Source organism: Geospiza fortis, unplaced genomic scaffold, assembly GCF_000277835.1.
Source record: "Geospiza fortis unplaced genomic scaffold, GeoFor_1.0 scaffold425, whole genome shotgun sequence".
NCBI lineage: Eukaryota > Metazoa > Chordata > Aves > Passeriformes > Thraupidae > Geospiza > Geospiza fortis.
Genome location: NW_005054387.1, coordinates 1,898,885 through 1,915,785, shown reverse-complemented (window position 1 = coordinate 1,915,785; position 16,901 = coordinate 1,898,885). Strand labels below are relative to the sequence as shown.

The 16,901-nt window shown below is 40.8% G+C and overlaps 1 protein-coding gene across 1 annotated transcript; it reads left to right on the top strand.

The window, feature by feature from the left end:
- Positions 1 to 1,256: 1,256 nt before the first annotated feature.
- On the top strand, positions 1,257 to 15,463 carry NCBP3 (nuclear cap binding subunit 3). Its single transcript, XM_031060612.1, has 13 exons — positions 1,257 to 1,289; positions 1,523 to 1,588; positions 2,328 to 2,433; positions 3,328 to 3,453; positions 5,419 to 5,547; positions 7,782 to 7,855; positions 8,731 to 8,839; positions 9,615 to 9,714; positions 10,013 to 10,119; positions 11,146 to 11,431; positions 12,150 to 12,307; positions 12,834 to 12,998; positions 13,486 to 15,463. The coding sequence occupies exons 1-13, from the start codon at positions 1,257 to 1,259 to the stop codon at positions 13,719 to 13,721; spliced, it is 1,695 nt and encodes a 564-aa protein (XP_030916472.1). The 3' UTR covers positions 13,722 to 15,463.
- The last annotated feature ends 1,438 nt before the right edge of the window (positions 15,464 to 16,901 follow it).

The following is a 16,901-nucleotide window of genomic DNA, read 5'->3' as shown; positions in this document are numbered from 1 at the left end:
CGGCGGTTGGGGGGGTCTGAGCGCTCTGTGGGGGCTTTTGGGGGGGTTCTTGGGAAAAGCGGGGGTTTGGGAGCGGGGATGTGAGGGGACTCGAGGAAGCGAGCGGGATGTGCTTGGGGAGGAATGGAATAAAGGAAGCGGCAGAGATGAGGATTTGGGGTGCAGCGTTGGGGTGTGGAGCAAGCTGTGGGTGGCAGGGAGGGTGTACAGGGAGTGTTTGATGCCGGGAATAAATCTCTGGAGCAGGGAACAGGGGCTGACCGCGGGGTAGCAGAGCCGGGACTGTGGGCTCTGACGAGCAGGCTTTGAGACCTTCCTTCCTTCCCCATGTTTTTCTGCCTTTTTTCACTCGCTGATTGTTTCTGTACAAGTTTTAGCAGGATTAGATTTACCAACTAAAAATGAGTCAGACTTCTAAAATCCTAAGTAATCTTTTGCTCTGAAAACTTGGGTGAAAATTGTTTTGGAAGCTAATCTTTAATTAGCTGGTCTACCAACGTGTGCTTGTGCTTTTGCACAACATGTGGCCTGAGAGACAGCATCGTGCTGCACTTCCTTGTGCTCCCTGAGTCAACCTCAGACACTGTGGGGTTTCAGCTTTAAAAACCATGTTTATTTTGCTTTTCCTCTTCTAGTAACTCTGGCCATTTGGCAGCATCAGAGGAACTTCAGTGCTGTTACTAAGAAAAGCGGTTGGATTGTGTGTGTTCTTCGGTCTTTCTAAACTGAGACTAACCTACTTCTAGAAATGGTCCTTTAGCCAAAGTAATTATTGCAGCACGAGTGTAAAGAACACATTTACTCCTAAGGAAAGCAAGAGATGTGCTGCCAGCTCCAAACTTCTGCCAGTTGAGAGTGTCAGCATGAAGAGGTGCCATTTTACAGATGCAAACAATGGAGGGCACAGAATTGGGTCATTAGTCCAGGGGATGTGGGGTTTAGTCCCTCTCTGAATTCAGCAGTCCTGACTGATTGAGAGGAAACTTGTATTTTTTTCCCCTCTCATTCTCCATTTTTACCCTCTCTCAGTATCAAAACAGAAGTGTTTCACCTTGGGATTTGTAATCTGGTGTTGAAATAATGACAGGAATAAAAAGTTACTTGTTTAATTGTGGATGTGGCTTGGTGTTCTCACTTTATGAGGTTAAAAGCTGCAAACTGACATTTAAGTAGTCAGGTATCACTGTTAAATCTGTTCATGTTTTACAAGGAAATTTTACCTAAACCCAAAATTGTGGAAGTCTTACTTGGGAAAGATGTTTGATGACTTTTCCTGTATTACTGAGAGAGTAAAAACTTGGCAGCAGCTGACATAGAAACTAAATTCTATCAAGGGAAAGAATCCTTACAGTGAGGGAAGTTTGGTTCGGTTGATGTGCTTTCACTTTCAGTGATATGAGATGGGGCGAAAGTGAAAAGAGGATCTGTTTCTTGTAAGAATGATCAGGTGTTTTTTTCAGTGTAACAAGTGTGTTGCTTTCAGTGCTCATTGAGATTTCATCAACATTTTGCTTTGTTTCAGGACACCAGCAGGAGATATGAAAACAAAGCTGGAAGTTTCATCACTGGCATAGATGTAACCTCCAAGGTAATTTTTGTGCTATGGTTCGTCAACATTTTGTCATTTTTGCCACTGGAGAGGTGGAACTATTTCATTTCTTTCTTTCCCAGCATGCACAAAGGCTTAGCCTGGTGTTCAGGTGATGCAGCTGGTATGAATCACAGTGTGTTCCAAAAATCCAAAAACCTATAGTGCTCCCTAATAAAATCTGGAGAACAAGGAGCTTCTCAGCCAGTTCTCAAAACTGCACAGGTTCCAGGCAGACTGTTGCTCATGAGCTACACAAGAGGAGCCTGAGTTGCCAGTCTAAAAAGTCCTCTGGAGCCAGCTGTCCAGTGTTAAATTCATGCTCAGCAAAACAAATTCACACTTTTGTATTTATTAAAAAAACAGGGGGAAAATTATGTAATCTTCAGAGATTAATTGTGCCTGTGGTAAAAAGGCTTCTTTTAGAAGAGGGGCTTTATTTAATATTTGTTAGCAAGGACTAGATAATATTGCTGTTCCATGATGGAGTCTGTGTTGTCCAAGCCACCTTGTTTTCCATGGATCCTGATTCCCATTGCTGGACCTACACAAAAACTGTTCTGTGACACAGAAATATTTTTGTGAATTACTTCCACATTCTGAAACCTACAGGTCTCTCCAGAATTAACAGAATTATTAATAAAAATTTTTGCTGTCTGGTAGATTTTAGGTATCCTCAGTGCAGTTTGTTGAGTGTGCTCCTGACTCCTGTTTGAGTGCATTGTTTTGCATTTTGCAGGAAGCAATTGAGAAGAAGGAGCAAAGAGCCAAACGTTTCCATTTTCGGGCTGAGGTGAACCTGGCCCAGAGGAACGTGGCCCTGGACCGGGACATGATGAAGAAAGGTACGAGTTCATCCAGCAGTCAGGAGCAAAGATCCCTTCAGTTACTTCCTCACAGTGTCTTGACTTGATGTATCCTGCAATATTTCCTACATTCCCCGAGGTTTTGCCTGATTACTGCTGAAAGGAATCACTTTGGGGTTCTTCCACCTCCTCATTTGCACGTCATTATTTTTTAACCTATTTGACACTTGCCACTTCATTCCTTGTTTTACCAGACCCAGCACAAAGATAACATTTTTTTTGTGTGTGCCTTATTTACTACTGCTAAATGCCCAAGATTCACCTTCTGGATCAGTGCTGCTTTAAGAATCTTTAAATATTTTATACAAAGCCTGGAGCAGTGTGTGGGTACACGTGGAGGACTCGGTGTCCTGTGCACAGGGAGATCAGACTCCGCTGTACACACAGTGAAGCTGCACTGATGGCAAGCTGGAACAGAAGCCAGGAGATGTGTGCACAACAGATTGGTGCTTTTGGCACCCAGTTGGTTCTCAAGGGTTTTTTTCCAGCTGGCAGCTTGGTCCTGCTAAGCTGTGGCCTGGAACAGCTCCCCATCAGGTGATACAAGTGGAAGTGCTTTGTGCAGGGCCTTGTTTTGTTCTGGCTCTTAATGATAGCACTTTGGCAGTGTTCAAAGAGGAAAAAAATGTTTTTCAAGCTGTTTGGTTGCTGTGCAATCTCTGTATCTATCAGTGCTTGAAACCTCTTTTAATTCTTAATTTATTGAAAGTTTTGCATTGTGGAAGGATAAACTAAGTTACGATCTGTGTCATGCTTCACTTCAATTACTTCCTCTTTAGTTTATTTAAAGTATTTGCTTTATAAACTCATATGGCACTAATCTGTCTGAAAGCTTGCAATATGTACCAGTTTTGTGTCTTTTCCTCTTTATAGCAATTCCTAAAGTAAGACTGGACACCATTTACATTTGTGGAGTGGATGAGATGAGCACCCAGGACATCTTTGCCTATTTCAAAGAGTATCCTCCTGCTCATATTGAGTGGCTGGATGACACCTCATGTAAGCAAACAGAGTATTTTGTAATTCTTACTCTTTTATTTAACCTGGTCACAGCTGTATCTCTAAAGGGAAAAAGAAAAATGTCTAAAATTATGAAAAATGTCTAAAATTATTATCTCCATCTTGACATAAATAATATATCTGAGAGAGGGTGATTGAGCTGTGCAGTTGGGGAGGTTGGGATGGTTTTGGGAGGAGGAGGAGGAGGAGATTTGTTGCCGTATTTGTGTAGTGCATGCTCCAGGAGAAATGGGTGGGTGGAAGGAGGTGGCAGCTGGGTGTGATTTCCCTAGACTGGAAAAGGAATGTGGGTACACATGGTGAGGGCTGTTTTGGGGAGTGAGATCAGTGAGATCAAAGGTGGTGGAGAGTTGTGCTTTCCTCACTGACACTGAAGCCTGTAGAAGAGATTTTTTTGCTACAGAAAATGGAACTGGAATACTCTGAAATTGTCATGCTACAAACAAACCTTGTGCCTGAAATAATAGAAAAAGAAATAGGAGCCAGTGCAGGTTTTCCAGATAACTGGAAACTTACTGACAAACATGGCTAAAAGCTGAGAATCAATACCTTCATTCTCTGGAGTGACCCTGAAGAAATTCTGCTCCAGTGCAAGACAAAATAGATGGTGACCTTGAAGTCACTGTATATGACAGCTTGAAGTACTGGCACAAGCTGATAGAAAATGTGAAACCCAATGAGCCCTGGGTGGATAATTACAGTACAGAGCTGCAGGATGGACCTGTGCTGATGCATGAGCTTGGAAATGCACAGCTTAACTCTGTCTGAGACAATCTAAGACTGTCTGTTTTCTTAAATGCTGCATGAGTAAATTCATGTGAAAATTAAGGCTTCAGGCTTGTAACAATACCCAGTTATGGTTATTACACATCTTTTTAAATGGTGAATTTTCATGCTGTGTCTGAGTTACCATGTCAGCTACACTTGGTGAAAATACCAAGAAAAAGCTTTTTCTTTTCAGCATAGATTTGCATTGTGGCAAAAACTCAGTGTTCCCAACTGAATTACATCTTAAGGTGTGCAAAGGTGGATTTAGTATCCTGTGTTTCAAACTGATGAACATGAAATTATGAAGGTTTTGGAAATTTGGAGATGGGAAGATGAGGCAGACTAAGAAAAAAATGTAGTTTTATTAACCAATTGTTGAAGTTAATAACTGGTTGTTCTTCACCTTGTAATTCTTGTCTGTTTCAGTAATTTAAGAGAGATTCTCTTATTTTGGGTCACTGTACAGTCTTAATGTCTGAATCCACTCTGCTTAACAGCAGAACAGAGACATTTGTTGCTGTATTTGTACCAAATGCAGAAAGCTTTTGTTCAAATCCTGTTTCTATGCAGTTTTAGCTCTTTCAATTTCAACATCTATTAAATGCTTTTAATTGGCCTAATAAGTTATATTTTAGTACCATCTGCTAATGCTTAAGGCACATCCTGAATGATATTGTGAACCTGTGTACTCTATAATCTGTGCAAAGTGCTGGAGCAGTCTCCTATTTCCCCCTATTTTCCTGCTTTTTGGAAAAGATAACAGAATTCTGCAGTAAAGTCCAAGGTTCTGTCAATTGCCAAAGGGGAAAAAAGATCCAGGCTTCATTCCTGCCCCCTGCTGCTCCCTTAATCACATTTGTGTGGGAACACATGGATCCACTGACCCCCATCCAGTGCCCTGATTTGCTGTTTTCAGGAAGCCTCTCAAATCTATGGTTGTGCATTTTGGTGATTTTGGCTTTTTGATCAGCTCTTGTATTTTGTAATAAACTGAAAATTGTGTGTCCTTCAGCTTATCAGGTGTGTTAAAGAATATGACCTTCCCTGCAAGAGATCTCATGGCTTTTTCTGTCATTTCTGATTTTTTTTTCATTGATTTCCTTCCAGCAAGGCAGGGGAGATGTGACTGCTTGATGACACCAACTGCATTTGGTTTTGTGTTTCTGTTTGTCCCAGGTAATGTGGTCTGGCTTGATGAAGTGACAGCAACACGGGCTCTAATAAATATGAGTTCCCTGCCTGATCAGGAGAAAACAAAGAGCAGAGAAAACAATAAGGAGAAGACAGCTGAAAAAACCAAGAAAGGTAGATTGAGATATGCAAATACAGCCATCATCTCATTAAATCAATGAAACTTTAAACTTGTGCTGGGGTATTGCATAACCTAAATTACTGAAGGAGCTTCTATCATATAGTTGCAGGTAAATGTATTCTGCCACTTTAAAAAAGGCTTTCATCTTGGAAACCTTTTGAAGAAGCTGCTTCTTAAAAGGTGGGTTGGAGCTAGACCAAAAGCAGTAATTCAGTCGATACTAAACGTGTTAGATGAGGCTGCCACTGAGAGCTGGTATTTATAGTGGGCCCTGGGCACAGAAATAGCTCTGGGTGATGTGCTACAAAGGCAGGCAAAGTGGGCAAAAAGCAGGTGTGAGAAAATGGCCTATTTTTGAAATGCCACAGCTAATTTCCTTTTTGATGCACCACCATCCTTCAAGTGTATCCCTCACAGCAGCGTGACAGTGCATCACTTCAGCAGGGAGTGTACCAGCTCTAAATTTGGCTGCTATCCTTTTAAGAAAGAAGTTATTAAAAGGTTGGTTATAAAAGAGCAGAGCAGCAAAAGTACATGTCAGTGTCGTGATCAGTCTGGTACCTCACTGCCTGGGTTGTAAATTTATTTTCCTTTTATGTGGGGAAGTTTAAAATCAGAATTTTGCTACATGAGGACAGTTTTGCTCTTAGGCTGCTGTGAGTGCTGTGGTTGGAGGTGCTCTATCACAAGATACAGAGCAAAAAATGTTATATTTATTAACTTTTCCATAGATTTTGCTTAAAAATGCTGTATATTACTTAAATGCAAGTAGCCAATCCCTCTGTTAGATATCTGCAGTTCTTCCAAAAACCTTTCTGGGAAATTTGGTGTTTAAGGCTTTGTTAAATTTATGGATTCTTCTAATTCACCTCCTTTTCCTGCTCCTTTTCTCCACAAAGCAGTGGCTCCTCAGCCATCCACATGACTTTAATTTTGGCCAAATGTTGGTAAAGCTTCAAGTAAGACTTGTTAGGAAATTTTTGGAGATTAGGGACATTGCTTAAATGGAGCATAAACATATCTATTTAATCCTGCTTGCTATGAATTGCATATTATATTATCATTGCACCCCATCTGAAAATAAGAACTGTCATGTGAATTACTCCTGTTCCTCTGGAAAAGTGGGATATTAGAGAAAGTACAGACTGTTCAATTGCATCTTAAGGTGTGAGATCCATACAGATACCCTGGAGTCATCTGGCTTGCTTACATTCCTTTTTTTAGATAGGAATTTCAGGGCTGTTTAGACATTTAGGGAGGCAAAAGATTGGTCTGTGCTATGAGAAACTTCTAATTTGTGAGGGAGAAAAATGCCTGAGTACTCTCCCTGATGGAACTTAATTATTCTGGTTTGAATTTGGGTAATTGGTTTACTTAAATTCTCTCTTTGGTTTCAGTTTGGTTAATTGTGCTTTATTGTTTTCACTCGGGAATATTTTCAGGATCTTTTGGACAGCTGCCACTCTCTACTTTAAGTTTTTAAGTCCATTGGAAGAGATTTAAGATAAGGAACTCTGAAATATAAAAGAGAGGATTTTTTAATCTTAGGTCTAGGAAGTATTTTGAGATCTTTGCAAATTATATTGGCACATCACACTTCATAGCTGTCCATAGTCATTACTTTTTTACAATATGTTATTCTTGGGGGCTTTGGAAAAAAAAACAACATGAATTTTCATACACTGACCTAAAAAGAACTAAGAAAGCAGCTCACAATTTTAGCAGTTCTGGAAGCGTGCACTTATTTTTTAGTTATTTCACAGCAAAATTAAGTTTCTAAGGTTGTTTTTTTTTCGTTTTTATTGTCTTTCTCTCTCTCTCTAAGCTTTTGATTAATAACCTGTTTTACACTGTTACTATTGGATATTTGCAGGCATTTGAAAAGGAGATGGAAGGAAAGGCTTTTATGTGTCTTTAGTGCCTTGGCCTTGCTGATCTCTGATTCTGAACACACTAAATCCTGACAGGCAGTGCAGTTTCATTTGCTTTCAAAGAATTAAATTAATGATGCACATGTGCTGCTGCAGGCACAGAGCTCTGAATTTCACTGTGCTCCACTTTTCCATAGGCATTCACTGCTTTGATTATTCCCTAGGCTGCTCAGGAGGAAGGAAAACACCTTCAGGCTGATTTCAGACAATGTAGGTAATCATAAATCAAATGAGGCTGACACACTAAAATGGAGCTTGGTTTTGTTTTGTTTTTCTTCCCCAATTATTTTCCTTAGAAAAACAGGAGGAAAGCTCTGATGATGAGACAGAAGAAGGAGAGGTTGAGGATGACAATCCCAGTGATGTGGAGGTCAGTACAGAGGGGAAGTGGAAACTCTGCTCTGGAAGTTCTGCTCTGGCTGGGGTGAAGTTTTCACAACATTTTAGGTTTCTATTTGCAATTCACAATTTAATTATCAAAATATATTAGGTGGGGAGTGAGAGGGAGTGCAGGTGGTGATAATCCCAGTGGAAAGTGCTTCGTGAAAATAGATTTTGGGGAGTTTAAGAGTGAGCCTGGCTTCTCTTTTCTGCTGAGAGGAGGCAATGAGAGAACAATAATGGAAGGCAATGACCTTTCAGCAGGGAAAGTGCTTAGAGCCCAATGGGATTTAGGCTGCCCATGGATCTGTGGGAATCAGCACACACAGTGACGGCCTGGCAGCAATTTAATCCTCACTGCCTGAGTGTATAATAGGTGTGATTAGGATTTCCTGTAGCAATGGCTCAGTGAACACTCCTACACCATGGATGTCTGAATTGGAGTTTCTATAAAGCAGCTATAAGTGAAAAAGAAAGGTTTTTAGTCATTGTGTGAGGGCATGAGAAGCTGTTAATAAAATAATTTAGATATGAAACAGGGGAAAAAAATAATTCTTTTCAGTGCCCGAGTTTTGCTATTTATTTTCTGCATTTCAGTCAGTAATATAGAGTCATTTGACAATGACTGGATTTAATAACCTGAGTTAATGTTATGGAACAAGAGAAGGAAATATTTTAAATTTTCAGGGCAATTTACATTAAAAATTAACATCAGCTTGTCAAGAAAATAAAGCAGAGTTCATTTGAACATCATTTGAAAAGTGACTTTCTTCATAATCACTTGATTGCTTCTCTGTAAGCAACCCATTTTTGTTCAACAAAAATTTGATTTTTGAGTCCAAAATACCTTTTTTGCCCCCAAAGTTGGATGCCCTCTCCCAGGTAGAAGAGGATTCCCTCCTGCGTAATGACCTTCGCCCTGCCAATAAACTGGCTAAAGGAAACAAGCTGTTCATGAGATTTGCTACTAAAGGTAAATGGCCAAGCACCCTGAATTCACTGCTTGTTGGACTTTTATTTGTTGGCTAATTAATGACTCAAAGTGCCTGCTTCTTATTTATAACACTTCTTATAAAATAACACTTCTTATAAACACTTCAAAAATGACGCATCTTATAAAAGTGTGATTTTTTTGCTAATTGTTAGGTGTTAAAATTTTGCCATAAATCTACATTTCTTGTGTCAGTTATATCCAGTTCAAGTTGTATGAAAATTATTGTACCTGGAAATTGTACTTTGGGCACAAGGCATTCTTCCCAATTCCATGGAATAGGAATGATGCCTTTTTCCAGAAGTAAATTCCACGTTTTATAAATATGCATACAACTCGAGATGCCAGTGAGGGATTAGTAGAAATTATTGCTAAATATTGATTTTATTTACGAACAAAATTAAAATCCATATAATTTCTGGACCATGCAGGAAGTGGCACATTCATTAGGAAAAGAAAGGTGATGAGGAAAGTGAGTGAAAACTCCAGCAGTGACAGGGGGATGTAATGCCCTGTTAAGCTGATCTCTAGAAACCCAGTCTGCCTGGAATTAAGTTTCTAGATACAAATAAAGCTGTGGTGGTAGGAGAAATTCCAGAGATGTGAGCAAAATTGAATCCTTCATGGAGAAGGGTGAAGTAATTCTGATTTTAAGGCACACTCAGTCTCACTCTCTGTCTTTGGATGGTTATTTATTTCTATGCTGTGCTGTTATACTCTAAGAGGGAAAATTTCCTATAATTTATGTTTTTTGCAGATGACAAAAAGGAGCTGGGAGCTGCAAGGAGAAGCCAGTATTACATGAAATATGGCAATCCAAATTATGGAGGCATGAAAGGAATTCTTAGCAATTCTTGGTGAGTGTTGGACAGAGGAATTGGAGCATTGCAGGTATTTGGACAAGCTAATCTAAAACTGTTTTAATTTGTGGATTTTCTGTTGAGTTCATGTAGATGCTTCAAGGTAAATAATGTTTTTGCAATGTGAGTGTGAATTATAAGGAGAGACTTTTCTCATGAAAATGAAGTTTCTATTCAGACCATCTCTGACATAAACATGTGTCTGCTGTTAAAGTGGGTGATAATTGCAGGATTTAGGGGTCGTGAATGAGCCACAATTCCTGTGCTAGGCATGTCAGCCTCTCTCTGCTTTCAGGAAGAGGAGGTACCATTCCCGGAGGATCCACCGGGATGTGATCAAGAAGAGGACTCTGATTGGGGACGACGTGGGCTTGACTCCCCCCTACAAACATCGGCACTCAGGTACTGGGGGCACTGGGACAGCCCTGGGGGACACTGGGACATGGAGGGCTGGCCAGGATCTGGAGCAGTGCCTCAGCAATCCCATGGGATGTGTGGAAGTCTTCTTAAAAAAATAAATCTGAATCTTATTTTAAGAGTTTACAGGAAATTCCTGAGGTGGAAACTTCATTCTGCTCATTGCTTCCCAAAATACATGATGCTTTTTATGTTTTATGCTTTTTTTTCTTTTATAAAATTCAGGGCATGGGGAGTGTGGCATCAAAGGCCAAAAGAAGGGGTGAATGACTTTTTCAGCCTTCTTGACAATTTGTCACACTTGCCAAGTCAATTCTCCCAATCTCTAAATGTAGAACAATAGAGATGAGAAAATTCTGTTAATTAGGCTGGAATATCTTCATCTGCTACCTAAGGTAGAAAAATAATGGGTATGAAAGTCTGATATGAGACAAGTGCAGTGTGATTGGCCTGTTAAAAATACAGCCACAGATGTGACAAATCTCATGGAAGATTTTCCATGTTGGTCATGTAGTGCTGTCTGAAGAGATGTCTGAGTGCTGCTGATGACTAAACTGAAATTGTTTCTATTTAAATCGGTGTCTGTGATGAATTCATAATAATGACACCTGTGTTCTTTTTGGCACTGCTGCTTGCAAGACTCGAAGGGATTTTTGCAGAGCCAGCAGCTGGCATATTAAGCCCTCAAAGATCCTGGGAATTGTGCTTAGCTCAGGAAGGGAGAGCTGCACCTTCTACAAGAGGCAGTTGTGCTTTAATTGCTCTGTCCAGCTTTGTGCTTGGCCAGGCCTCTGAGGGAGTGAGCACAGGGACATTTTGTCCTGTAGCAGTTTTATGCCACTTATTGATTCCAGTTAAAATATTCTGCAAAATATTCTCTCTCTTTAAGAAGAGAGAACTAAAAAAGCTGCAGACTCATTTATAGGAGATCATTAATTACAGTGAGGTGATTTTCCTTTAGGTTTGGTTTTCTAAAATTCAGTCGATCAGAACAAATTGGTTTCACTGCAGGCTTGGTGAATGTTCCTGAAGAGCCCATAGAGGAGGAAGAGGAGGAGGAGGAGGACCAGGACATGGATGAAGATGACAGGGTGGTGGTGGAGTACCGGGATGAGCTGCAGGCTTTCAGGCAGGCGCGGGAGCGCGGCGCCGCCAGGAGATCCAGCGCCAGCGCCTCCGACTCAGACGAGATGGATTATGACCTGGAGCTGAAAATGATCTCCACCCCCTCGCCCAAGAAAAGCATGAAGATGACCATGTATGCAGATGAGGTGGAGTCACAGCTGAAAAATATTAGGTAAAAATTTCTTAGTCTTTAAAAGCAGCGGTGAAGAGGGATTGCCTGGTTTTAGCGACAGAGCTGTCAAAGATTGAGATAGCAAAATTATATAAAATAAAAAAATATATTTATTAAAATATACTATTTTATATATTACATTATTTTGTATAGATTTTCTAACAAGAAATACAGAAACTAGGCTTTCAATAGAATTAACATTTTTTTAATACAGCTTTTTCTGCAGATCTCTCTATCATTGCTTATTACTTGAAGGTAGAATCAAGAGAAATTTATGCAAACAACCCTAATTAACAGGGAAAAATAACTCTTCCTTCTGTTTTCTCTTTGCCTCTTGCTCTTTATCTCAGAAAAAAAAATAACCCTCAATTGTTGGTGACAAAAAGGAATTTATGTTCATTATGGGTTTACTAACCAAAGTTGTATATATTGTAGATTAATGAAATAACATCCATGTAAATCCAAATAAATATAACCACCCCTTCAGTAGGGTGGTTATACTCATTATAATGTCAACAATTTTGAGGCTGCCTTGAAATGGATCCTGAGGTATTCATGGAATTATTGTTAAATTTAGGATTCTGGCTTGAACAGCTTCTAAGCAATGTTTTATCCTGATATTATTATTTTTGTGATGTAATTTTCCACATAAGAAGGCTTAAGAACTATTCTGGATTGAATTTTATTTGGAGGACATCAAATCTATGATTTTTTTTAGGAATTCCATGCGAGCAGATAGCATAGCCACCAGCAACATCAAAAACAGGATTGGCAGCAAAGGATCCTTGGAGAAAATTGCAGATGTGAGGCTCCTGTTGGAAGAGAAACGTCAGAATAATGCTGGGCCACGGCAGCCAAACAGCACTGTCAAATCAGGTGATTTTATCTCTCATTGCTGGGCAGAATTGTGTCTAAAATATATTTATTTCACACCTGTGCTCCACTGCAGATAAACTCTGAATTCACACAGTTTGTCCTCACTAGGAGATTGAGGTGGGAATTGCTTTGGGGAAGAATCAAGTACACTTTAGTGAAAGCTTTTTTAGTGATGTTGATTTCCATCCATTTTCTTTGCCTGGATATTTACACACTCTGCTGCTACACCAGGAATCAGCAAGGGCCATGGGATAACTTAGGTTTTTATCTTTTGGACAGAGCACAGCTTGAAAACATGAAAGGTCAAATATATTGCCAAAACTGAAATGAAGTCTGGCTAAATTATATTGCAGAAATTTCCAGGAAGTCTGAGTGTGAAAGACTTAAATGAACAGGCTAAAGAAAAGATAAAAACAGAGAATCTGTCTAGTTTCAATAGTGAATGAGCATAAACTGAGCTGACAGAGGTAAATGCCACAGGATTTTTTATTTTTTTGGTCATTTTAATCACTGAAAATATCCCCAGATGTGAGGCAGAGATTGGGAAAAAGGCCACACTCTCCAGAAATCAAAGCTCCAAGCAGTACCTGCGCTCCTCGTCGAGAACCAATCTCAGATGTGCACAGCAGGCTGGGAATCCCCAAACAAGATGTGAAAGGCCTCTACTCTGATACCAGAGAGAAGAAATCAGGTTAGTTGTGTGCACAAAATGTTCTGCTGCACTTCCTTTTGGTTTTGGAGTCCAAGAGAAATCCCAGCAGAAAGCCATGAAGGGGTGAAGTTGAAAGAAATTCAGGATAAATCAGCAAATGTTTGTTCAGAGCTTTGAAATCTAAATACATGTAGGGAGGAGCTGGGGAGGATTTTTATGCAGGTGGGCTGAAGATCTGCTTTCAAACTGTGGGCACCAAAACAAGTGTCAGGAATGCAGGGGCACAGGAGGTGTGAATTAAACATCCTCTGCAAATAGGGAACATTAAACAAGGCTGCCCTGAGCCTCCTGCAGCTTAATTTCAATTACTCTTCAAAGCATAATCAGTTCCATGCCAAATATTGAGGTGGGAGGAGTAGGAAGGGTCTGAAGAGTTTCTGTGAGTTTAAGAATTGGTTCCTTGACTTTTTCCTCTCAGTCCTGTCTGTTTTGGTTTTTTTAAAATGTTTGTTTTTCATCTGCTTAGGTAATTTATGGACCAGGTTGGGGTCTGCTCCAAAGACACAGGAAAAGACTCCAGAGAAAGCTGAAAACTCTGTGGCATCTCCAGAGGAAGATGACTCTGAGCTGCAGAGGGTTTGGGGTGCTCTCATTAAGGAAAAAGAACAGTCCAGGCAAAAAAAGAGTCGCTTGGATCATTTACCCTCCCTACAAATCGAGATCAGCCGGGAAAGCAGCTCTGGCTCAGACTCTGAATCATGACTGGGTTCACAGCCTGACCCTCCAGGTGCTGCCTGTGCAGCCTGGCAGGATCCCCTTTGCCCAAAAGCTGGACACTGGCAAAGACTCTGCAGTGAAGGTTCCAGAAGTGTTTTTGATCCTTTTCTACATCAAGAGAGGCATAAACCACTTGAAACCTAAAGCAAAGACATTTGTCTGGAGTCTGTGGCTGGCCCTGTGCTCTGTAGGGCATTGTCATCTCTGGTTGTGACAGCAAACCTGTAGTGAATTGTAGCAAAACATTTTCTTCCCCGAGCTTTGAACTTAAAAGATGAGGCAGAAATGCTCTGTGTTTTTAAGGAGACCTTTTCTGTTCTTGATGTTTTCATCATGGAGGCTTTTAACAAAATGTTTTACACACCTCATCCAAAGAACAGGGCATTTATTTCATGATCCAGATCATTGCCTTGCCCTTCTGGCTCTTACCAGCACCTTTCCTTTCCTCCTGAAGTAATAACAATAAAGCTTCCTGGGTGGGCAGCCAGCAAGGATAAAGCATGAAGGGATTATCACACTCCCTTCCTCCAACACACTGAATGTAAATCCAAGTAACACATTTTATCACAGTTAAATTCCCTGTTGGTATCCCAGTGGCACCACCAGAATCCACGGAATCCTGCTCATTTATTTTGGTGATGCCACATTCTGCTGTAGCAGGGATTAAGATGTTCAGGACTGCAAATTGGATGTTTGACAATTGTATAAACCCCTGAGGGTTTGGGGGTTGTTTTTTTTTTTTTTTGCTGTTGTTCCACGAGGAGAGATGATATTCCTGTCATTCCACCTGGATTATGTCCTGAAGCAATCTATCCAACAGCTGGAAAGCATTTTTATATTTGTGAGAATCTTCCCAATGGCCACAGTGAAAGCTCTAGTGGTGTTCTCCTCTGTGCTGTTCTATCTATGTAGAAGTGAAAGAGAAAAGGAAAACTTTAGGATCACTGTCTCCTGTCAATATTTTGGGTGTTTTTCCTGTATATTACACGTGGATGTGGACATGGGTGACTTGTTCCATTCAGCTTTTTTACCTGCACATTTTCACCCCTCCCTGGGTAGGACAAGGGTTTGATCAGTGTGCAGCTGCTGGTTTTTTGGTTTTTTTTTCATGTTGCCAGTAATTCTGAGTGAGGAATAATGCAGCACATCACATTCAGGTAAACAGGTAGCAAAACCATTTTAATAGTCTGAAATCTGTTTGCATCGTCCCTGTTCCTTGGTTCTATCAGTCCAAAATATCTGTGAACTTCTCTTCCCATTTCTGCTTTTTAACAAGCAACTTTTTCACTTTTTTTTTTTTTCCCCTCCTGTTTTTGTACTAAGTTGAAGTACGTTGGAGATTTCAGCAAGGAATCTGCAAAATTAACTTTTCTTATGCTTTATGATGTGTGAGGATAGCAGCATGTCAAATGAAAGGTCAAATGACAGGCACAGTGACTGAAGGGGCAATCTGGGGGCTGACCAGGCTTCAAGCCTTACTCTTTCCTTGTTCTGTGACACTCATCCTTGATTTTATATTTAATTATTGAATATATAAATGTCTCATAAAAGTACTGTTGAGAGAAACGTCTGCAATGTCTGATCACTGTAATAACTCATTTTAAACGTGTGCTTTCACTGATACCCCCTCCCCAAGCTTTCCCAGAGAATCACTCCCATCTCTCCAGATCCTGATAAAATTTATTTCACTGGTGTCTTTTTGCCAGCAAACCTTTGTGTTGTGTCACTGCTTTGAATCCATTGGGACCTTTCTTTTTCCTGAAAGGAATCAACACCTCATCCACCAAAGCTGGATTATTGGGAGCCCTTGTGTGGTATTTCCATGTCAGTATTCCTAATTTAAACCTGGTGAAGGATAAACTGCTGGGAACAGAGGATCTCTTTAGGTCATCTAAAAGATTTGTGAAATCAAGCACAGGTCTGCGACCCTTAACTGTGTTTCTGCCTTCCAGGTTGTCAGAAGTACGCCTTAAAAATTCCCCCATCCTGGTCAGGACTGTTGTTGTATGGTTTGGGGGGGTTTATGTGTGATATTGAGCCCACAGAAGCTTAGCTGCAAGAAAAAATGAGGTTTATTGTTTAGAGAGGGTTTTGTAATTGAGTGTGCCTGGTTTTGCTTTTTTACAATGTACAGAGAAGCCTTGGAGAGCGCTGGTATCAGGAATTCTTTGGGCTTCCTTAGTTACCTGAGCCAGGGATTTGGTAATTAAAAATGAACTCTGAATTTTAACTCGATGCTTTTTCCTCAACGTTTTAACTTCCATCTATTTGATCAAGAGATTGAAAAGAGAATTTTGTTCCTTTCTCTTTGTGTTCAGCTGTTCAATCCTAAGCTAATGTGATTTTTCACTCACCTCCCAGCTATCATCACCTGCAAGAACTTGATGCAGAAATTGATGTTTGATAGGGAGACAGGACCCGTGTATTTCACTAAAATGTGTTTATGTTGAAAATGGCAAAAAAGGAGAACGTTGGCTTTGGAGGATCTGAAGTTTAGGTGATTTGGTATAGCACCACACTAGTCCTTCTTGTAGGGAAGTTTTTGCTGTTTGGAAAATGTGGATTTTTTTAAAATAGTTCCTCAGGCTGACTGAAGACATGGTGTTGAGGGTGAAAATTTAAAGCAAAGGTTGGCTTTGTGTTTCTTCCTAAAACGACGGCTGATGCACTTAACAGAGGCAAAAGGACAGCAAAACACCCCTATTTTCAGTTCAAGATGACACAATGAGAAAAGAATGGAACTTTTATTTAAAAACAGCTCTTCTGTTCTAAATAAAAGTGGCCTGAAATCGCTCCGACCTCTCCAGTGTTCCTGGAAAAGGCAGAACCCAGGGCAGGGTGGTGCTCCCTGGGACTGTGCCCGGTGACACAGGGGTCCCTGCCCGAGGCTGTCACCTGTCCGTGCCCTGAGGTGGTGCCTAAACCTGGTTTAGGGGTGGTTGGGGTTTTTTTGGGGTTTTAGGGCCGGGGTTTGAGCGATCCCCGCGGCTCCGCCCGCCCGGTCCCCTCACGGCCCACATGGGAGGAAATGGAAGCCTCGGCGCCCCCCGCCTGTGGAGTAGTGGTACAGCCCGCCCCGCTCGGGGGTGGTACGGCCCAAGGCTTTATAAGCGGCCGCCGAGAGGATTCGCGCCCTTTCGTCCTGTGCGCTTGGAGCGGTTGAGG